The following is a 21368-nucleotide window of genomic DNA, read 5'->3' as shown; positions in this document are numbered from 1 at the left end:
TAAGAAAGTGTGCAGCTTTGAGTATAATTGTGGACTCATGGTATAAATGCCAGAGGGATGCAGAGAGACACTGCATCCTAGACAGATCAGGGAAGGTTCTAGAAGGGTTTTCCCCTGGAGGGTCTTAAGAAATGGTCAGGTGGAGAAGACAGAACCCGTGTCTCCAAGGAGGTCACAGGACACTCTGGCCCTGAGACCAGCTTTCTCTTGGCAGAGGTTGGGGCTGGGGACTGGCTCAGAGCTCAGCCCAAGGAGTTGAACAGGTGGATGGGGAAAGAGTAAAGGAAGGCCCGTGGCCCAAGAGGAGACGCTGGGATCAGTGGTTCCAACCTTTATCTACCGGCAAAGCGTGGCAGCTCTACACAATGGAACTTCTTCCCCTTTCCGGCCCGCACACTTGCACACAAGTGAAGCTCTGCACCCTTGGAATTCAGAAGTTTCAAATTATGGGGGTGGGGTGGGGGAGACTGGAACCCCCTGTGGAAGCCTGGGAGAGGGGGTAGAAGCAGGGTCTTTCAACTTCCAGGAGGAAAGGTCTGCAGAAACCCTACTGCTGAGGAGGGGGGTTCTGGTTAAGTCAGGGCTCAATTCTGAGCTTCATGCAGGCTTGTATTTGCCTGAAGTTTTTTGGGGGAACCGTACAATCCTCAGGGACAGAAAACTGGCTCCTTAAGAGCAAGAAGGCCCGTTGGGGTCTTTTCCTCCGTCTTATCAAAGTAGGCAGCAGGAGGCAGGCGGGGAGCACAGCTGAGCCCTGGGCCGGAGGTGCGAGCGGGCGCTCACCAAAGAAGGTGAGGCGAGGTGGGGAGCCGAGGGCCAGGGGGCCAGCTAGGAAATCCTGGCATCTCCCTTGGCTCACGGAACTCTGTCCAGCTGGAGAGGCCTCCTCGCTCCCTGGACGGGGCTGCGGAGTGACCAACCGTCTCTGGCTGGAGCTGCTCACCCAGGGCGGCAGCGCCCACTCCCCCCGGACTCCGGAGCCGGGCCAGGAAGAGCAGACACCACGTCTGAGCCCGGATCTAGACAGTCCCCCACCTGGGCAGCGTGCACGGTTTAGTCTCGGCTCTCTCCGTCCTCCCTGGCTCCTCGATCCCCTTCCCAGGACCGGCCTCCGCCCTCCCTCCCCCGCCGCACACAGGTCTCCTCTGTGCTGGGCGCTCCGGCCCCTTTCCTGGCCATCCTCCGGCCGCGTCTGCCCGGGCTCCAGAGGAGGCTCTTTCATCGCAGGGCCGGGTGGGGTGGGGGAGGGGGTAAGGCTGTCCTCTGAACATCCAGGTGGGAGCCCGTGGGCCAGGTACCCCGGAAAGGGGCCCCCAGACTTGACCCTGCTTGCCAGTCGCCAAGATTTAGGGTTCCAGATACCTTCCTGCGCCCCCCTAGCCAGCGCCCTGCCCCCACGCCCTCGCAGCCCAAGGTCCCAACGCGGCGCCCCCTCTACCTCCCGCGCTGCTCCTTGCTGCCACTTTCCCCTCCTCCTTCCCAAGTCTTTTCCGTCCCATCAGTCCCGGGCCCGCGGCCTGAGCCTCTGCAAACACCCCCGCCCCTCCGACCGGGCAGCGCTCCGAGGGGAGGGGCCGGAGGCCCCCCTCCTGGACTGCGGTCGGTCGGAGGGGGCAGCGCCGCAGCCCCCGATGGGAGGCGGGGTGGTGGGGGGACAGGGGCCGACTCGGCGCCCCGCCCGATCAGGCCACTCGGCAGCCTGGGAGCGGGGGGCAGGAAGCCGGGCTAGCGGAGAGGGGGTCCGGGCCCGGGGGCCGGGCAGGTGCGGGCTCCGGCGGGGCCGGGGCGGGCTCCGGGGGCGGGGTCTCAGGTTACAGCCCCGCTGGGGGCCGGGGGCGGCCCGCGGTTTGGGCCGGTGCACCAGCCTCCAGCCGGGCCCGGCGCATATAACGGGCGCCGCGGCGGGGAGAGGACGCAGAGCGCCGCCGGGCTGCCGGGTCTCCTGCCTCGTCCTCCTCCCGCTCCCCGGGCTCCTGCATGAGGGCGCGGTGAGACCCGCACCCACGCCGCGCTCCCGCCGCCTCTGCGCTGCGCTCCGCCCGGCCGGCCCGCCAGGCCCGCGGTGAGCCATGCTCCGCCTCGGGGCTCCCCAGACGCTGGTGCTGCTGACGCTGCTCGCCGCCGCGGTCCTCCGGTGTCACGGCCAGAATGTCCGTAAGTCGCCCGGGTCCCCACCCGCCGCCCTTTCTCCGTGCTGCCCCCCCTCCGCATCCTCCGAGCCGATCCCCGCTGCTCCGAAGCCCGCGGGTCCGGGTTGGAGCGGCTCCTGGGGTCCCCGTGAGCCGAGACTGGTGCTCAGGGGGCTCGGGGGCTCGCCGAGCGGAGGCAGGTCTGCAAGGCGGCGGCTCTGCCCCGAGTCATCCCAGCGGGGTACGGCTGGAGGCATTTGCAGGTCCCTCCTCGGCCTCGGATATGAAAAAAGCAAAGTTGGAGAGGCTTGCGCACAGAGCTCGGCGCGCTCTTTTCCACCGGTTTGGACGATTAGGAAGCGCACGCACACACCTCGCCTCCTCGAAGCACTCAGAGCTCAGCAAACACAGGTCGTGGCCCGTTGTTCTTAGAAGCAGGAGAGAAAGGGCTAGCGAGGGAGCCAGCCGGCGCCGAGGGGTGGACCTTGCAAGCCGTGTCAGGGGGTTGGTCGCTGGGGGGTTCGGAGAGGAGGCAGACAAAGGAGATGCCCTGAAGCGGGTGGGCTGAAATCCGAGGCCACAAAGAAAGGCTGCGGAGAGGCGCCCTGAGACCTCGGCGCGGCTCCCTCCCCCTCTGGGCTGGCTGGACGGAGCAAGGTGCAGCCCCCCTCCCGCCTCTCGGCTTTCCCCCTGAAACTCCCCACGAGAGCGGCAATCTGAAAGGTGATCACATTCCAATCAGACTGTGCTTTTCCAACGCCCCCATCCCCGAAATAGCGCCCCCTCTCCGTGGTCTTCCTCCCTGAACCCCCGGAGGTACTGCAAGGAGTTAGTACTTTTCTGCTTCTGAAACTCCCTGGGCCAGGCTGCGTGCGTGTGTGTGTGTGTGTGTGTGTGTGTGTGTACACACAGTGGGTCGATTGCCGTAACTATTCCAACCCAATACAGTTAGGGATAGATGGCAGCTTTACAACCTGGTTCCAGGGCGGTTGGGGCCGCACCATGCCACGGCCTCCTTTCCGCAAAGCCCTTCTCCAGTCTGGGATTAGATTCAGGACAGACGAAGCCTGGAAAGTGTATTAGGTAGAGAGACTTTTTTTCCCCTTTCTTCCACGTGTTTGGGCATGTTTCCGACGGCTGGGATTCCAGCCCTGTCTTTGTATGTTACAGATTGTAAATCAATCGCAGGGCAACCTTTTCTTTTTTGGGGAAGGGGGGGAGGGAGGAGATAGGGGGGAATCATAGTCCCCGGAGGAGGCTCAGTGCTGTCTCGTCTGCCACCGGGCTGTCCACAGAGATGGTTCTTGAAGGACTTTCCGCTCCTTAGAGCGGCTGACCCAGGCGGGCGGGGGCAGGCTGGGGGTACGCTGCGCAGCCGCAGGAGGCCTGGGGCCAGGGATGGGGCCCGGAGGCTGGGCGGTGCGCGCTGGGGCACCTGTTGGAATGCGGTGTCTGTATGGCGTCCTGTAAACGTAGGCTGATTATATATTTTATCCTACATGCACATGAACACACCCACAAAGCTGTTTTCTTGATGGACCTAGGCTGTGGCGCACAGAGGAATTAGCCAGATGACCGTAAAATAATCCCCAATTCTCTCTCCGCTCCCCCCCCCCCCCCCATTGGAGGCGCTCCCTTCAGCGGCAGAGCTCTCTCCCCGCCGCCGCTTCCTCGAAAGGGAGAGAATTCCGCAGTTTCGCGGGCCCAGCTCTTCCAGGCGCTGCATCTCCTCCCCAGGGAGAGCGCATTCCAGGAGCTGGTTTTTGCGCCCCGGAGTGTCCCGGCTCCACAATCCCCATCCCCTACGGTCGGCGGACCTCACTACTGGACGCGGGGAAAGACTGCCCAGTCGGTGGCGTGGACGCCAGGAATGTCCAAAACCCGGAGCCCGGGCACGCCCCTCCTCCCCGTCTTTCCAAGAGTTGGAGAAACTCGCTGGCGGTGGCGTCTCTGACCCACATCTGCATTTCACAACCCTCGCGCCTCCGAAAGCGCTCCTCGGCGAAGGGGCGGGGGGGAGAGACCTCAATCCTCCTTTGTGAGGCTTGTTTGCGTTGGGAGATTGGCAGCGATGGCTTCCAGATGGGGCTGAAACGCTGCCCGTATTTATTTAAGCTGGTTCCTCGCGGGGACCTGTGAATCGGGCTCTGTGTGCGCTCGAGAAAAGCCCCATTCATGCGAGGCGGGGTCCGGTGGGCTCCCCCGGATTCCCCGACACCCTCCCCCCCAAGGCCTCCCTGTGCCCGCCCGCCCGCCGCCGCCGCCTCCCGGGCTCCGGCCCCGCGCAGCGCGGCGGCGGGGAGCGAGGCCGTTCCCCGAAAGAGGCGGCTTTGAGCGGCCACAAAGGCTCCTCACACGGCGCCGCGTAATGAGCGGAACCCGATCGGGCGCGCCGGGATGCTATCGGCGGCCGCTGGGAACGGCAATTACGGGGGCGCTGGGCTCCTCCGTCCACACCTAGAGGATCCGGTTACGGCGCTGGCTCCTTTCTGGGGCAGCCACTGAATCCCACGCTTCACCCTCCCGGTGTCTGTGGGCGAGCCGCGTCCAGCGCCGCCTCCACCGAGGGGCACCCAGCGGCTCTCACACCCAGGCCGCCGGCCCCGCCCCTGCGCCCGCGCATCCCGGCGGCCTCGCCGAGCGAAATCCGATCCGCATGGGGGGTGCACCTCCCTCTGCCAGCGTTTTCCCCCTCTTTGCATTCCGGGCCTTCTTAGGTGGGAGTGGGCTCTCCCCTCAGTGCGGACCAGAGACCGTTAACCTCTCCTCCTTCCCCTTCCCCTTCCCCGCAGCGGGCTTTCTACAAGTGCCAGCAATTTTAGGGGTGGGTGTGTCCCAGCGGCTTTGGGATCTCCCCTACCCCCTTCCTCCGGATGGTCCTGCCTAAAGGCGGAGAGGATTTCTTCTAGTGGAAAAGAAAAAAAGAGAGAGGAGAGAGAGAGGTTTATCTTTAGATTTTCAGAGTCTGCTTAAAGAGCAGGGGGCAAGCCCGGCCCGGTCTCCGCCCACCTGGTTTGTGGCTCTTTCCTATTATTCATCCCCTGCCCTTGCCATTGCTTTGGGGATGTTGATGAGAAAAACAGCGCTGGGCGCTCCCGAGCGCGTGGTGCGGGCTCTCCCGCCCCTGGCGCTCTCTCTGAGCGCTCTTGTCAGCGCAGGTTTCATTGGCAGGGTGGGTGCCAGATGGCAGGACGCTGTGGAAGGGACTAGTCCCTCCCATTCCTGGTCTGCATTCTTAGGCCAGGCCAGGCCCTCACCGGTTAATCTGAGCCCAGGCCCAGCATCCGAAGCCCCCTGCCCTGCAGATGGAGGCAGGCCTTCTCCAGGGAGGGCTACAGTAGTGGCCCTCTGGCCCTGCTGGCCTCCCAGGACATTTTATTAGCCCGCTTGGGGTCCAAGTGTGTTGTTGGAATGGGCCTATCTTCCTCCCCCAATTGGCCCTAATCCTAATATAGCTTAAAGAATGGGACAAGATCCTAATTCGAATAGCTCCTTCTTTCATCTGCTCCACCCCATGTCCACAGTAGGAACCTGGCTGTTTAGAGACTAATTTTTGTGGGTAGAATGTTCTACATGTCTTCTGACTATTAGCTGTCAGTGATATTTAGGGAATCCCGGCATTCCGAGGGGAAGGTGGAAAAAGAAGGCCCCTGTTCCTGTGCTGGGCAGAGGGTGTCTCCCTTTCCCCCGCTTGTCTAGCTGCCCAGTCCTTGAGTCCCATTCAGTCTCATCTGGCCCTGCTCCCACTCTCATTTGCCGCTGCCCCTCTGCCCCGTCATCAGGGCTCATGCTAGAGGCAGGGAGAGAAGACAGCGCTGCACAGTCAGGTCACCGTGCCCCCTCCCGCCTTCGTTGCTGGCTCAGGATTTTCACTGGTGACCAGACAGCATAGTGCGAGGCATGCAATCCCTATTTGCTGGAAACATGGGAGCATGAACGATGTCTTAGAAAAATAATGTTCAAGTCCTTTGTGTTTGGGTGGCCCGAGGCCACACACTCCAGCCTTCGAAGGACATCACGTTGACTGCAACCTCTTTCTCTTTTTCTCTTCTGACCCCCGCCCCCTCCTTCCCTTGGCTCTGTGCTTCTCCTGCTCCGCCCTTGGTGCAGAGAAGGCTGGCAGCTGCGTGCAGGACGGGCAGAGGTATAATGATAAGGATGTGTGGAAGCCCGAGCCCTGCCGGATCTGTGTCTGTGACACTGGGACCGTCCTCTGCGACGACATAATCTGTGAAGACATGAAAGACTGCCTCAGCCCCGAGACCCCCTTCGGAGAGTGCTGCCCCATCTGCTCAACTGACCTCGCCACTGCCAGTGGTCGTAATTTATTTATTTCCTGCCCCACATAAATAAATTACTTGCAGGTGCAGCAACTGCCTTCCCATGGATGCCGGTCACCTCTGCAGAGCCGAGGGGCCGGCTATCCATGGGGCCCCGGCTGCTGAGGCTGAGAGGAAAGGCCACTTCTCGCTGGCAGGTTGAAACGTGAGGGAGCCTCCCACATGAGAGGGTCCTTCCTTCCCTCCAAACCGTGTGCTTCCCAGACACAGGGAAGGACGGAGTGATTCCTCAAAGTGCCTCTGGAATATCCCTGCAAACGGTTCGAGCCTCAGTGGAGATGGAATGTTCCATCTGGCCGAGCCGCCGAGGGAACCCCCCCTTCTCCTCAGGAGGCCCCTACAGACAGGGTCTCTGGTGAGGGGAAGCCTCTGCAGGCCGCGGGGACAGAGATGGGAACATCGATGGCAGATTCCATTTGTTTCTCCCTCTTGGGGAGCGGGCTGCCAGCTCAGAAGCACGTTAGTCAGAGGAGGAGCGGGCCTCTGGGAGTCCGACGGGTGAAGGTGGAGATGGGGCTGGGACTGCGTCCTGGGCCTGCACTCTGGTGGGCAGTTAACTCCCAGCTGGGATCAGTGCTGGCGGATGATGCGTGCGCAGGTGACCTCCGCAGCACTCCCTTACCTGCCCTGTCTCCCTGCAGAGGGATGGGGACCCATGTCCAGGCCTCGTGGGTGGCCTCACGGTCCCCTTTCTGTTCAGGTAGAGAAGCACTTGAAAGGAAGCGAGAGGTTGCCTTTCCTTAACACTGCCACCAGCCCTGGGGAGCTGCTTGGGGAAGCTGCTTGGAGGGCCCAGATTCCCAGATCATCCCTGAGGGGGCCTCTGAGGGAAGTGTGGGTCGCCTTTATTGTTGCTATTACCAAGGGCAGGAGGGCACTGGCTTGGGGTGGCACTGGCTGTGATGCCCTGGATAACGCTGTGCCTGCTGTTTTTGTTTTCTTGTGCTTGCTTCAAGGAGACCCAGCCTGAATGTAAGACCTTTTTAACTACCTAACTTCCTTTGGGAGGGCTTGTGGGGGAAAGAAAGAGACTGAACTGCTGCTTTCGGGGCTTTCTGGGTGGCTGATCAGACCTTGAGCTCTTCGTTCTTCTCTTTTCTCTGCCCCGCTCCATTCTCTTGCATGCCGGCTGCGTTTTGAATAACGAAGTCTGGGTCACCTCCATTCCTCATGGGACCTCAGCAAGCCCAGGACCCCAGTAGCTCTTAACACCCCAGCAGAGGGTTCAGGAGGAACAGGAAGCTGCCTCCTTCCTCGGTTGTGTCCTTCTTTGGGTTTGATTCCGTAAAAAGTGTGTGAGTGACAAGGACTCATACTTCTCTGTCTCACAAGTCTTACGTTCTCCTTCTCTGTTTTTTCCACTTGCAGGGCACCCAGGACCAAAGGTGAGTTTTCTTTTTTGCGTTTGCCTTTCTAGTTCCTTCTTCGGGAGCAATGCTATGCCCATACAGCCTGTCACGTTTGAGATGTGAGCAGAGGCTTGTTTCAGGGGGCACCTTGGGCAGGGCTTTGTGTTTGGGGCTTGGTAGGCTTGCTCTGCTCTGTCCTGAGACTGTGTCCTGTTCTAGGGACAGAAAGGAGAACCTGGAGACATCAAGGATGTAAGTAAAAATTACTCTCGCGCCATGTGGCTCCTATGCCCTCACTGGGTCATTTCCTCGTGGTCCCCTCTAACTTGCGGTTCTGTGGGTCTCTCTCTCTTACAGATTGTAGGACCCAAAGGACCCCCTGGGCCTCAGGTAAGAAGGGAGAAAGCCATTCCTCTGCCCTTTCCTCAAGTTACCGGTCTGCAGGCCCTGGTCACGGTGTGATCTCAACGTTTCTTCCCCTTCAGGGACCTGCCGGTGAACAAGGACCCAGAGGTGATCGTGGTGACAAAGGTGAAAAAGTGAGTAGAGAAAACGGTGCTGCCAGCCTTCTAAGACCCGCTCCGTGCCCAACCACCACCTCCAGGGCAGCCAGTGGACAGAGGGCTCTCGCACTAACACTGCTTCCCATTGGCACCTTTCCCTCTTTTCGCCAAGGGTGCCCCTGGACCTCGCGGCAGAGATGGAGAGCCTGGGACCCCTGGAAATCCTGGCCCCCCTGGCCCTCCTGGCCCCCCGGGTCCCCCGGGCCTTGGTGGAGTAAGTATCCTTATATCCCCTTCCTTGAGGATGTCCCTCCAGAAATGTGGCTTCTAAATTGCTACTCACACTTACCTGGCTGGCTCCCAGGGCTGCCGGCAGTGTGTACACAGCCGGCCCCTGGGCCTCTCCCCCGGCCTGTAATTTAGCGGAATCACATATTAGGCATGAGCCTGTGGCACTAAGGGCTGGCTTTTTTTTCACTCAACTGGGTTTCTGCAAAGAACGTCTCCAGTTACCTGGCTCCCCAGCGTCTGTCCTGTGTGGTCAGCTCTTGGGAGTGGGTGTGGGGGCCGGGGGACAGGATGACTGGGCGCTTGTAGTTCCCTGGAAGAAGGGTGACCACTGTCCTTGGAAGACATTTCTCCTTGGTCTTTGCCAAGTACATTCCAAGCCACTATTCATTCTCATGAAAGAGCCCCACTGAGTGAAGGTGTGTGGCTAAAGTCGTTTTTGGAATCAAACCAATCAACAAATTATATTATTGCCCAGTGCCTTCAGGCTTGCCATTTTGATGTTGGTTATGTTTTAAATGTTTAAACTTTAAACTCACTGACGCCTACTCCATCCCTTGCTAAAATATTTCAAGACCTTGAATTTTAGTCTTTTGCTGGGCATTGAAGTCTTGGTGATGGTGGTGGTGGTGGGGGGGAACCACCTTTAAAAGTTACATTTTAGTCATATTTTTCAATGTATGTTAGCATATTTAATATTTTAGGATTAAAAAATAACAATTTTATCAAATGAAATGCAAATAACTAATGCTCTTCCATGTAATGCTTAATCTTCTGGGAAAATGATTATGCCCACTGTCCTCTAAACACACATTTCCAAAGTGTTTTTCAGGAACCACTTGTGATTCTGATCAATGCTAGGTTAATCTCCAACAATTAAGAGTTTTATCTAAAATAGGTTTTCTACGCAGAGATAGCTTACCTAGCCAAGTAGGGAGAACCTAAGGCCACTCAAGCTCCTAATGTTGTTGGGCTTGTTTGCAGAACTTTGCCGCCCAGATGGCTGGAGGATTCGATGAGAAGGCTGGTGGTGCGCAGATGGGAGTAATGCAAGGACCAATGGTAAGAGAAGACACCGAATCTGTGCAGCCAAAATGGCAGACGGAGGCCCTTAGCAGAGCCAGAGACTCTGTCAGCCTCACTTTTCAGATAATTGCTTAGAGCAGCTCTTCTCCATCCGTTAGGTAACCTCCCGTTTAGTTAGCCCAAAGCATTTGGTGTTTAATGGCCGTGGATGCCAGTTTTAATGATGTGCTGGGGCAGCTAAGAAGAATGAGGATGGAGAGATGCATATAGGCCGATCTGCTAGAAGGCCGCTTGCTATTGCTTTTGGAATGAGAACTGAAGAATGCAGACAGCAGCCACTGTTCTCCGCATCCACAAGACTTCCAGCAGGAAATCTCAGCCCTGCAGCTCCGACTTGGCACGGGCTAAATGAAACTCAGACGTTCGTAAACATGGCTGCTGTCCAGGAGAAAGCGAGGCCAGCTCTTCTGTCCAAATGGTGCCTATAAATAAAAATGGATTGTTGCGTGGGGAGTGGGAAATGAGAGGGAGCAGCCCCGGCAGGCCCCCTGCCCACAGAGCAGCTCCTTGTCCTTTGTCTGGGCTGCTGGCCACAAGGAGGTGGCACCCTGGAGGCCTCTGGGGAAGCAATTCCAAGGAACCTCCTCGTTTTCTGTCCCGATGCAGGGCCCCATGGGACCTCGAGGACCTCCAGGCCCCGCTGGTGCCCCTGTAAGTACCGGCTCTTTTCTTCTCGGGGGACAGCGCAGCCGCTTTCAAGCCCCCTGTCAGTTTGTGGGGGCCAACCTTGGATTCTCTCTTTACTTTTTAGGGACCTCAAGGATTTCAAGGCAACCCTGGTGAACCCGGGGAACCTGGTGTCTCTGTGAGTACCAGCGCGGGCCCTCCTCCTGGGGAGTCTCCCAGATGAACCACTCAGACCCCAGGCCTGTCATTGTCCCGTCTCACACTCATTGCCTCTTCCCGGGCTTTCCCACAGTGGGGGGCTCAGAGGAGAGCCAGGTGTCACTTCTCAGCTATGAGAGACAGAGAAGCAGGGTGCCTGTCCTAGCTGTCCCCTTCGGCCCATCGTTGGCCCAGCTGTCTGCTGCCTCCTACGGGGATCTGCTCTGCACCTTGACTCTCTCTGAGCACAAAGTGAGGTTTTCCTATCTTCCTTCCTCAGAGGGGAACTAGCTTCCAGAATTACAGTCTCAAAGCTCTGTCCACTGATTCAGTGTCTTCCCCCTTCAACCTCCTCTTAAACGCTCTTCCTTTGCAGGGTCCCATGGGTCCCCGTGGTCCTCCAGGCCCCCCTGGAAAGCCTGGTGACGATGTGAGTATTCGTGAGTGGCTGCCTCTGTGAAAGGCCTGGGTGTGTGTGTGTGTGTGTGTGTGTGTGCGCGTGTGTGTGTGCTGGGCAGTGATGGGTGTGGCCCCGGGTGGGGGGCACCCGAAGGGGTGAGGCTGGCGGGTCAGAGTCTGGGATCCTGTCTGCTGTCTACCCTCCTGCTTACAACTTTGCTTTCAAGTGTCCTGGCTGTGGACTCACTGGGAAGGGAAATAATTAAAACATCATTAGCTCCAGGAAAGGGAAATTGAGAAACAAGAGAAGGGAGAAGGAGAACACCAGGGGAAAAGACACAGAGAAGAAAAAACAAAGGAAGAAACGTTCAACAACCCAGCATTATCTTAATTGTAAATGAGCTCAGACAGCTCAGCCTGAGTCAGGCTGTCTACAAAGGATGCCAACACAGGGAAGAGACAGAGGTGGCCCTGAGCTATGCTTAGGGCGGGCATTAGCGAGCCAAGCCTCCCCGGGCTAGGGACGGGAGCCCTGCCAGCAGAGCTCCGAAGGGCAGAGAGAGCCCCCGGGGGAAGTGGAGACTGGTGGGGACGGAGGAGCGTGGCCACCCAGCATGTAGCTGTCCCCAAGAATCCTGTGACCTGGGAATGGCCTTGAGGGCAGTCTGAAAAGTGAAGAAGGCGAGGGAGATGAGCAAGCAGGCGGGCGGAGGATGGAGGGCTGAGAGGAGAGACGCTGTCGGGATTGTCCCCCTCACGCCACCGTATCTCTGAAGAAGCTGAGGCCCATCTCTTCCTGCAGGGTGAAGCTGGAAAGCCTGGAAAATCTGGCGAACGAGGCCCTCCCGGCCCTCAGGTGAAGCCCCGCCTTCCCCAGCCTCGCACCTCCCTTTACTCACCCAGCTCAGCTAGCTCACTTCCAAAATGAGCTAACAATTAAAACCTCGCCCATCCCTCCTGTATCGCACCTTCATGCTGATGATCATGCCTGTGATTTTAACATGGGTCCTCGGGGGAGGCCTGGCAGCTGTTGTTTCTACCTCCTTTGCATGAGGTGGGGTGAGGCAGGTGGAGGTGGTGGGAGTTCTGGGATTTATGGAAAGAACGTCTACGTGCGGGCTTCTCCCTGCTCCCTGGCGGCTGAGGCAGTGGCTCTCAAAGCTGTCTAGCAGCTGGGGCAGCCTTCCCCGGGCTCCTCCGCTCTGTGCCCTGACATCTCCTCTTCGCATTCAGGGTGCTCGCGGCTTCCCAGGAACCCCAGGACTTCCTGGTGTCAAAGGTCACAGAGTACGTATTGTGGGTGAGGGTGCTGGGAGGAAGGGATTGCCCCGGGGGAGAGAAAAAAGCATGTGGGGACACGCGTGCGTCTTCCTATCCGGTTTCCCAGAAGTGCGATCGACGTTTTCTCTCGTCCCCTAGGGCTACCCCGGCCTGGACGGTGCTAAGGGCGAAGCTGGCGCTCCGGGTGTGAAGGTGAGGACCGGGAGGCGCGCTGGGTCAGGGCGCACAGGGAGGGGAGGGAGTCCTCCTTCCCAGTCAAGGAGACACTGTTGGGTTAGTGGAGTCAGGATGTCAGAACAGCACCCAGTCCTGTGTCCTGACAGACAAAGCACGCTCAGGGCTGTTCCTCACAGAACTGAAGCGTGGGGGTGTCAGTGCGAGGCGAGGTGACCTGAGCTTTCGGCCTCTTCCTTGGGAGTTTTCGGGGGAGAGGGGTGGTGATGGGGTCCCAGTCAGTGACCGTGTGCATCTTTTTTCCAGGGCGAGAGTGGCTCCCCTGGCGAGAATGGCTCTCCGGGCCCCATGGTGAGTATGAGCATCCATCCCCCCTGCAGGGAGGGCCCCGGACACGCTGAGACACCTCCAGCCCCGCAGAGGCCCCTCCCTAGACAACCGGTTTCCTTTGTGCAAAGTAGATGTTCAGTTTTGTAGACTGATCCACATTATGAGCAAAAAGTAAAACCTATTCAATAGATGATGTGGCCGAGGCTTCCATAACTGTTCCTTGAAGCAGCCCTCACACACTTGGTGTGCTTTGAAGTGTTACACATCCAGTTTAAGAGGCCTGCTGTGCCTGTAACCAGGATCCTGATCAGTAACAGGAGCGCCTGCCTGTGCTTCGGGGCAGACAGGCCTTCAGTGTGCTGGGACTCCCACACCTCTGCCTGCTGGGCACCTGCGTGCTTCCTCCCCGTGGTGTCCTGATGTCCTGGTGTCCGGGAAGGGCTTGCAGGTAGACCGGATGGCAAGTAGTGTTGTTGAGCCAACTCACGCTGTGCTGTTCCTGTGTGTTCCAGGGTCCCCGTGGCCTGCCTGGCGAGAGAGGACGGACTGGCCCTGCAGGCGCCGTGGTGAGTGAGTGACGCGGCCCAAAGCCCCCATCTGCTCTGCACTTTAGAGCTCACGAGGCACTTCCACATGGAGTAACTCACTTGACTCTCAGCACGACCTTGGGAGGGGTAGAGTCCCATCATCCCTCAGGCTGCACTCCGGTCTGCCATCACAGATTCCCAGGCTGGGCCTGCTCCCTCGGACCCTGGGAAGGTGGTGGGAAGACAGGACTCTCTCTTAACCAGTCTGGATTATTCGGGCAACCCTCTCAACAGCACATAGATACCCACTCCCCGGCCAATCCGGTTTGAATTCCCGGACAGAGTTAGGCTGGCTGCAGTGCGGTGCTGCTTTTTGTTCTCTTGGTTACTCGGATGATGCCCTAGAAAGTGTAGCAGCCTAGTATCCTGGGACAGAGCCTTTGCCTGGCCTCCTGCTGCTGCTGTCACCGTGACACACTCCAGCAGGGCCGCCGTGTCCCGGGCACCTCCTCCGTGCAAGGCCTTCCACGCTTGCCTCATCTGACCCTCCCCCAGATCCCAGGAGTGGATTCCATTCTTCTCCCCATTTTAGAGAAGAAGAAGCCGAGGCACAGGAAGGTTAAATAGCTTAGGGCAATGCTTGGCAGCCGCAGGCTTGGGTGGCCTCCTGTAAATGTGGGAATGAGAAGCGAGGGGATTTGCAGTCGGAGGTGCAGGTGCCTAGCTCTGATCCCCTGGCAGCTGAGGCCCTTGCAGGCGCTCAGTCGGGCGAGCGGGGCGGTGAAAGCCGAGTTTAAGAAAGATTATGCTTTCTGTTGACTTCGTGCCCCGGCCACCCACGCGCTGGGGCCCCTCCTCACCGGTCCTCGCAGGGCTGGCTGGCCAAAGTAAACCGGCTTCACCCCGTGGTGCTGCTTTCCAGATACTGTATCTGCTTGGCAGAAACTGCTCTCCAAAGCAGATCAGTGAAGGAACCAGCGGCCACGACCCCCATTTGTCACCCGGAGCTGCTGAAGTGCCTTGTCCCGGGGTCACTCTGTGTGAGGGGATTAGAGGGCGCTGAGCCTGCCAAGAAGCACCGCTGCTTCTTCAGATTAGCGGGGCCTGGCTTCTGGCTTTCTGGCCAGGCCCAGAGCCACGGTGGCTGCCCCTGGGTGGGGCAAAGACAGGCTGCACCCCCGGCTCTGTTTCCCCCTCCCTGGGCACAGTGGGCCCTGCTTCCTGGTTCTGGTCCCCATGGCAGTCAAGCCGGCAGGCTGTGCATAGGATTTGGCGTAGAAGGTTGACAACGGCACATAGCTCCACGTGCAGGCCTGGCGGCAAGGCTGGGCCAGGACTGGGCTGGGCTGGCCTCGGCCTGCTGCAGTCACATGCCTCCCCTCCCCATCCCCCCTCCCCCTTTGGGCCAGACTGTGTCTTCCCCTGGGGCTTGCTGCAGGGAGAGCCTCAGAGGCCACCCCAGCTCTGGCCTCCCGGAGCCTCACCGCAGTTCCCCTCTGCTCATGCCCAGCCCGGGCCTCTCCTTTGGCCGAGCCCTGGAGGGAGGGTGCCCCAGAGCTTCCCGAAGCAGTCAGGGCAGCCCCAAAGGCGCTCTGGCCAATGCTGGGGCTTTATGTTTTTGCTGACACTTTCCCAAGACTTCTCTCGCTTTCCTGCGTAATGCCAGCCGGGAGGAACGGAGCACAGCCAGGAAGGAGCGTAGGGTCTCATTTAAAACATGAGCTCCCCCTGAAGCATCCTCCTTCTGCAGCTGCCGCGGAGAGGCAGAGGCAGGGCAGGTGGGCGGGAAAGGTTGCCTTCGGCCCTCCTAGTCCCCAGCCAAGGACCAGGTGCCCGGCTCAGCTCAGCCTAGCCTAACGGGGCCTGGAGTTTGGTTGAAAGTTCCCTGGGCCCTACAGGGCCTTGAAAGATACACTGAGGGGTGCTCACCACAAACCCTGGGAAAATGCTGAAAGTGCAGATCAAAAAGAGAGAGAGAGAGAGACAGAGACAGAGACACAGAGAGAGAGACAGAGACAGAGAGAGACAGAGAGAGAGGGAGAGAGAGAGAGAGACAGAGAGACAGAGAGAGACACAGAGAGAGAGACAGAGACAGAGAGAGACAGAGAGAGAGGGAGAGAGAGAACGCGCCACGGCCTTGCCTGTCTGTGTAAAGGAGCCTCAGAGGCACAGGCTCGGACATGTCCTCGGGCTGTGCTGGTACCTTGTCCCCCTCCTGGGCAGACACCCTGTGAGCCTCTTAGTGTCCTTAGTAGCAGGTGGGGAGGGGCCGGAGCACAGAGGCAGCTGGAGTCAACCCCGGGGAGGCCATGACCAAGCGGCATCAGGGAGGTTCCCACGCCCTGGCAGCCTGCCCGCCAGGAGCCGGCGGGAGGAACCCAGTCAAGGTTGCTCCTCGGCTATTCCACTTTCCTTTGGCTCGGTCAGTTCTCTGACACTTTAAATGGTAACTTGGCCTTGAAGGTGGGGATATTTGAGATGGACTCTGAAGTTTAAGAAATGATGGGGCCCTGGCTGGTGTGGCTCAGTGCTAGAGCCTTGGCCTGCGCATTGAAGGGCCATGGGTTCAATTCCCAGTCAAGGGCACTTACCTGATTTATCCCCTCCACCGTCCCCCGCCGGGTTGGGGCCTATTCAGGAGGCAATTAATCACCAATCAATGTGTCTCTCTCGCATGGATGTTTCTCTCCACCTGCCCCCCCCCCCCCCCATCCCCTCACTCTCTCTAAAAAATCAATGGAAAAAATAGCCTCGGGTGAGGACTAACAGCAACAAAAGAAACAGGAACAGCTGGCCAATTACCCAAGCTTTATCTAAACTGAGAACGAGCATTCACACAGCCACCATGGAGGGGTGCCGGGCTGCTCCCTCCCATGGGGCTGTCCCACAGTTCCCCTGTGCCCATGCCCAGCCAGGCCTTCCTCTGGTCCCACCTCGTAGCTCACCAGCCTCGGGCTCAGCCCTGGGCGGGGACACCCAGGCACAGCGTTGCCCCCAGAGTCTGTGGGGGGGGGGGGCTGTGGGCAGGAGGGACCGAGGTGGCACTTCTCACATGTCTGCTTCCTTCTCCTTGCTCACAGGGTGCCCGGGGCAACGACGGTCAGCCGGGCCCGGCAGGGCCTCCGGTAAGTCCATTTTGGCCTCGGCAGGTGTGGTCTTGAGGCCCCTTCCCCAGCCCCCTGAGGCACTGCCTTCTCCTGGAGGAGGAGGAATCGGTGCAGGATGCTCGAGCTTCTTGAAAACAAGCTTTAAAGCAGTGGTTTGGTTTTTCTCAGCGACCTTCTCAGCAGTTTTTTGAGGAGGGCTAGACAGAGAGAGAGCTGGGAGGATTGTCTGCTTCTCACCAGAGTCTTGCCTTGCCGTCTGAAGCCAGGCCTGGGGACCCTTGGCGGGGAGGGGGGACAGTTTCCACCCAGGGACTTTTTAGCCACCAGAGACATAAAGCCACATCAGTACAAAAGTGGGAGGCGTGGGCAGTGCGGGGGTCGCTCGCTCAGGGGTCTGCAGAGATTCCGCCCAGACATGGGATTCACCTCTCACCCCTTCCTTCCTCCAGGGTCCCGTGGGTCCTGCAGGCGGTCCTGGCTTCCCTGGAGCTCCCGGTGCCAAGGTGCGTGCCCTGGTGGTTGAGTCGGGAACCCCTTTCCCCATGTCCTCTGCCGATTGCCCCCTGGACGACCCCCTTCCCTCCTGAGGGATGTCTCCCACCTGCCGCCGCTCTCCCAGGAAAAGAGCCGGGCGTTTTGCAGAGTCGCCAGCTAGAAGGGAGGGTGAGATGGAAGGATAAGGAGCTGGAAGGACTACAGTTACAGCTTCAGAGAAGGGAGGACCAGGAAAGGGGGAGAGATGCCAGGGACCTGGGAGGGATGGAAGGAAAGAAGGCAAAGCTCATCTGACTCTGGACCCGGAAGAGAGTTGGAGGGACACGGACAGGGGCCGGGAGCGGGTTCCATGCTTCCCTCCCCCGGCTTTATCGGCTTCACGGGGCCGAGCCCTGTGAGGTGAGTCCTTCTGAGGAAGAACAGAGGCCAGTGGAAGGCCAGCCAGTGCAGGGAAAGGCCCCCGAGGCACAGCAGGCACTCCAGTGCACACGTCCCTGGGAATTCTCCCTGTCACCGCCGGAGATGAATAAGCAGCCCCCGCGTGGTCACTGGCATCAGGTTGCTTTTAGCTCCTGGGGGTTTCCATGGCAACCAGACAGTGTCTGAGGCCCTGGGAGCCGCGTGAAGGAGGCCCATTGTGAAGAGGGACAGCGGAAGGTGAGGGGGCCTGACTTTTAGAAAATAATGGCCTGAGAAGAAACGCGAGGAGGCCCTGCCTTCCCTGCGGGTCAGCAGCCCTCCCCGGGGACTGCCTTCCGGAGTCCAGATCGCCCGGCTGGAGCTTTGAGGAAAAAATGAAAGTAAAAGCAGATGCCACTGCGGGGGTGGGGGCTGCGGGAAGCCAGGGAGAACTGGACCATAGGTAGTCAGAGCAGGGGAGAGCAAGGGGGCGCTGTCCTAGCTCGCACTGGCCCTGGCGTTCTGGCTCAGATCTAAGGGCCAGCCCCGAGCCGAGGGTGGCGAGCCGTGCCCTCACATCAGCCAGTGCCAGGGGAGCAGTGCCCTCAGCTGCCTGGCCCAGGGCCTCCATGCCCTCAGTAACCGAGAAAAACAGGTGGAGGGGGAGGTAGAGGGACCTGCCAGTCTCAGCCCTGCCTCCATCATCCCCACACTGGGATGGCGGGACCCAGACACAGGCTTTCCCGTGGGTGCTGCTGGGACCCCCACGGCGCCCATGGCTGTAGTGTGTTTGCTTCTGGTGGTTCACAGAGTCCAGGGGGGATGGAGGAGGAGGCAGGGGGTGGAAGTCACCGGGCCAGAGAGCTCGGCCCGCAGGGCAGATGCACAGGCCGGCTCGGCTCCTTGGTGCACGCCTGCAGCCGGCCCCACGCTGCTGCTGGCCCTCCGGAGGCCTGTCCGCAGGCCCTGCCTTCTCACCCCCCCTCCCGCTCCCCCAGGGTGAAGCTGGTCCCACTGGTGCTCGTGGTCCCGAAGGCGCTCAAGGTCCTCGCGGTGAACCTGGCACTCCCGGGTCCCCCGGGCCGGCCGGCGCCTCCGTAAGTGCAGCCGCTCTTTGGCTGGAAGGTTCTGGGGTCTGTGGCCCTGACCCTTGACCCTGTGCTTCGCTGGGAGGGAAACATCTGCTCTGACCCGATGCTTGTCCTTCACGCCCACATCTACAGACCAGGCTCCCTCCAGCCCCCGTCCTGGCGGCATCAGCGGGACAGAGCCTGGAGGGCAGCCGCTGGCCCAGCCCAGCAGCCGCGGCCTGGGAGGGCTGGGAGGGCTGGGAGGGCTGGGATTTATGCGTGTTTTGTGGTGATCGTGTCTTTTTTTCAGGGCAACCCCGGAACCGATGGAATCCCTGGAGCCAAAGGATCTGCTGTGAGTGCTGCCTTCGGACTTGGCTCCTTCAGGTGGGGTCGGCCCCCCCGCCCTCACATCCTCTCCTGATGCCTCTGTCCTCTGCTCACACTGACAGGGTGCTCCTGGCATTGCTGGTGCTCCCGGCTTCCCTGGGCCCCGGGGTCCCCCCGGCCCTCAAGGGGCAACTGGTCCTTTGGGCCCGAAAGGTCAGACGGTAAGCGCCCGGAGTGAACCCCAAGTCCCACGGACACCCCGCCGTCAAACCCCACGGTCCCTCCTTTCCCACACGCGCACCGGTGTCCCTGGGTGGGCACCCGGGCGGGTTTCTGGAGGTGGGGGCAGGTCCGCGGGGAGAACCCGGGGTGAGCCTGCCCCTCTCTCTGTCCAGGGCGAGCCTGGAATTGCTGGCTTCAAAGGCGAACAAGGCCCCAAGGGAGAAACTGTGAGTATCTGCCCCTCAGTCCTTGTCTTTCTACACGGCTGCTCCCGGGATGGGGAGGGGGGCCCAGGGCCACCCCCACCCACTGCCCACCCAGGGCTACCCCCACCCACTGCCCACCCAGGGCCACCCCCACCCACTGCCCACCCAGAGCCACCCCTACCCACTGCCCACCCAGAGCCACCCCTACCCACTGCCCACCCAGGGCCACCCCCACCCACTGCCCACCCAGGGCCACCCCCACCCACTGCCCACCCTCTGTAGCCCCCCCCCCCCCCCCCCCCCGGGAGCTCTCAGGCGGAGCCCAGAGGAGGCAGGTAACAGGCTGCAGTGGCAGCTCTCGTCTGTGACCTGGCCACAGTTTGAACGTTAGGCCCTCTGTCTCCCCCGGGGCCACTTCTCTCTGCCACGATGACCCTCGGGGCCCCCCTTCCCAAGTCCCCCGGCCCCGAGACAAGGGTCACAGCCACTTCCTTCACACTTCCAGTTGGTGCCTGCACAGGGCGGGCCGGGTGAGGGCTCACCCTGTCTCTCTCCTTTGTGCTGGTTTTCAGGGCCCTGCAGGCCCCCAGGGAGCCCCTGGGCCTGCTGGGGAAGAAGGCAAAAGGGGTGCCCGCGGAGAGCCTGGCGGTGCTGGGCCCATCGGCCCCCCCGGAGAACGAGTAAGTGGGCCAGGCGTCCCCACTGTCCCTGGGGTGTGACCCGAGAGGGAAGCCAAGTCCTTGTGGCTCCATGTTCTCGCCGATCCCGTGACCTTCTGAGTCTCAGGCCCCTCTTTCCTCTCCCCACTGCCCTCGGGGCAGGGCTCCTTCCTCCTTTTCTGTGTCCCCCGCCCCAGGATGACACGGAATAGTTTGCGCTCCTTCCCAGACAGGGGGAGATAGGCCCAAGAAAGTAATCGTTCAGAATCTTGCAAGCTGTAGCTACTGCTCCATGGACACTGTGGCTGGAGGGATGGAGCCCGGAGCCTGGCGGGTCTCTCTGCAGCCACGGTGGTTCAGGGCCCATCCAACTCCCTGCTTTGCCTCTCCCCGTCTCCCTAGGGTGCTCCTGGCAACCGAGGTTTTCCTGGTCAAGACGGTCTGGCCGGTCCCAAGGTGAGTCAGGGAAGAAGGGCAGGGGTCCCTTCCCGCCTCCCTCGTCCGTCCGATGGCCCCCCGCTGACGCCCTGCCTCCTCGGCCTAGGGAGCCCCTGGAGAGCGAGGGCCCAGCGGCCTCGCTGGACCCAAGGGAGCCAACGGGGACCCCGGCCGTCCCGGAGAGCCCGGCCTTCCCGGGGCTCGGGTGAGTACGGAGCTGCTCCGCCCTCGGCCCTTCCCCACTCGCTCCCTTCGCCCGGCGCCGCCCGCCCGGATGGGGCGGCCCGGACCGGCTCTGACACCCACCTTCCTCTCTCTCCCGGACAAAGGGCCTCACTGGCCGCCCCGGCGATGCCGGTCCTCAAGGCAAAGTTGGACCTTCGGTAAGTCCCCCGTCGGGTGTGTCGGGCGGGGTGGGGTGATCCCGGGGAAGCAGGGGGGAAGAGAGGCAGGCGTTTGGGTGGGGACAGCCTGTGGATTTGGAGAATGGGGAGGAGGCAGACGGTGGGTAGGCCCTGGGGTCAGGGGTGGCCTGCGCAGGGTCGGTGAGCTCTGGAAACGTCACCCCCGGGAGCACGGGGCCACTCCGTGGGGGAGGACAAAGCCCGGTGTGTGCTTTCAGAAACAAAACATCTAAGCTAGGCAGGGCCTTGTCACCGAGGGAGCCATTGTGTGGTGTGGGCTGCCCATCGCGACCTCAGCCGCCCCCACGTGTCGCGTCTGGCTGGTGCCCAGTCCTGGGCCTGCCGACGGGAGGCACTGAGCGGTGCGGGCGGAGGAGCTGGTCAGGGTGCCTGTCCTGAGCATGGTGTCCTCTCCTCCAGGGAGCCCCCGGCGAAGACGGCCGCCCTGGGCCTCCGGGTCCTCAGGGGGCTCGTGGGCAGCCTGGTGTCATGGGCTTCCCTGGCCCCAAAGGTGCCAACGTGAGTAACAACCTGCCCTTCCGTGTCCTTCCACATGGTGCCCCATCCCTTCATCCCAGGGGAGGAAGGGCTGGCTGGCTCCAGACTAGAGTTAACCCCGGGGAAGGGCTGAGCAGGGTCCTGGTGCCTCGAGCTGCTGGGGCCTTCGTGTCCCGTAGCAGTGCATGCCACCCGGGCACACCCAGGGCCCTACAGCCCCGAGGCCGCTCAGCATGACCTGGCTCCGTGGGCGGTGCTCTCAGTGCATGCCTCTGGGCGGAAGAGAAGGTGCTTGGTTTCCGGCTCCAG

At 60.7% G+C, this 21368-nt stretch overlaps 1 protein-coding gene across 4 annotated transcripts in view; it reads left to right on the top strand.

Annotated features, from left to right (window-relative positions):
• Positions 1–1804: 1804 nt before the first annotated feature.
• The window catches only part of COL2A1 (collagen type II alpha 1 chain), a 31302-nt gene continuing 11738 nt past the window's right edge, over positions 1805–21368 (top strand). For 2 of the 4 annotated variants that reach the window (XM_036456971.2, XM_036456970.2), the window contains exons 1-27: positions 1805–2154; positions 6240–6446; positions 7838–7854; positions 8038–8070; positions 8176–8208; positions 8304–8357; positions 8494–8595; positions 9594–9671; positions 10302–10346; positions 10447–10500; positions 10897–10950; positions 11722–11775; positions 12153–12206; positions 12339–12392; positions 12681–12725; positions 13217–13270; positions 16312–16356; positions 16788–16841; positions 18231–18329; positions 18613–18657; positions 18755–18853; positions 19028–19081; positions 19633–19740; positions 20122–20175; positions 20264–20362; positions 20487–20540; positions 20982–21080. In XM_036456971.2, coding sequence (XP_036312864.1) covers positions 2070–2154; positions 6240–6446; positions 7838–7854; positions 8038–8070; positions 8176–8208; positions 8304–8357; positions 8494–8595; positions 9594–9671; positions 10302–10346; positions 10447–10500; positions 10897–10950; positions 11722–11775; positions 12153–12206; positions 12339–12392; positions 12681–12725; positions 13217–13270; positions 16312–16356; positions 16788–16841; positions 18231–18329; positions 18613–18657; positions 18755–18853; positions 19028–19081; positions 19633–19740; positions 20122–20175; positions 20264–20362; positions 20487–20540; positions 20982–21080 — 1833 coding nt within the window. In that variant the 5' untranslated portion in view covers positions 1805–2069. Of the gene's footprint in view, positions 2155–6239; positions 6447–7356; positions 7442–7837; positions 7855–8037; positions 8071–8175; positions 8209–8303; positions 8358–8493; positions 8596–9593; positions 9672–10301; positions 10347–10446; positions 10501–10896; positions 10951–11721; positions 11776–12152; positions 12207–12338; positions 12393–12680; positions 12726–13216; positions 13271–16311; positions 16357–16787; positions 16842–18230; positions 18330–18612; positions 18658–18754; positions 18854–19027; positions 19082–19632; positions 19741–20121; positions 20176–20263; positions 20363–20486; positions 20541–20981; positions 21081–21368 lie in introns of those variants that run through there. The other 2 variants (XM_036456973.2, XM_045588994.1) reach the window with 2 other exon arrangements.

This window comes from Pipistrellus kuhlii, unplaced genomic scaffold, assembly GCF_014108245.1.
Source record: "Pipistrellus kuhlii isolate mPipKuh1 unplaced genomic scaffold, mPipKuh1.p scaffold_m20_p_3, whole genome shotgun sequence".
Taxonomy (NCBI): Eukaryota; Metazoa; Chordata; class Mammalia; order Chiroptera; family Vespertilionidae; genus Pipistrellus; species Pipistrellus kuhlii.
The sequence above is the reverse complement of the archived record's forward strand: the minus strand, read 5'-3'. Positions and strand labels throughout refer to the sequence as shown.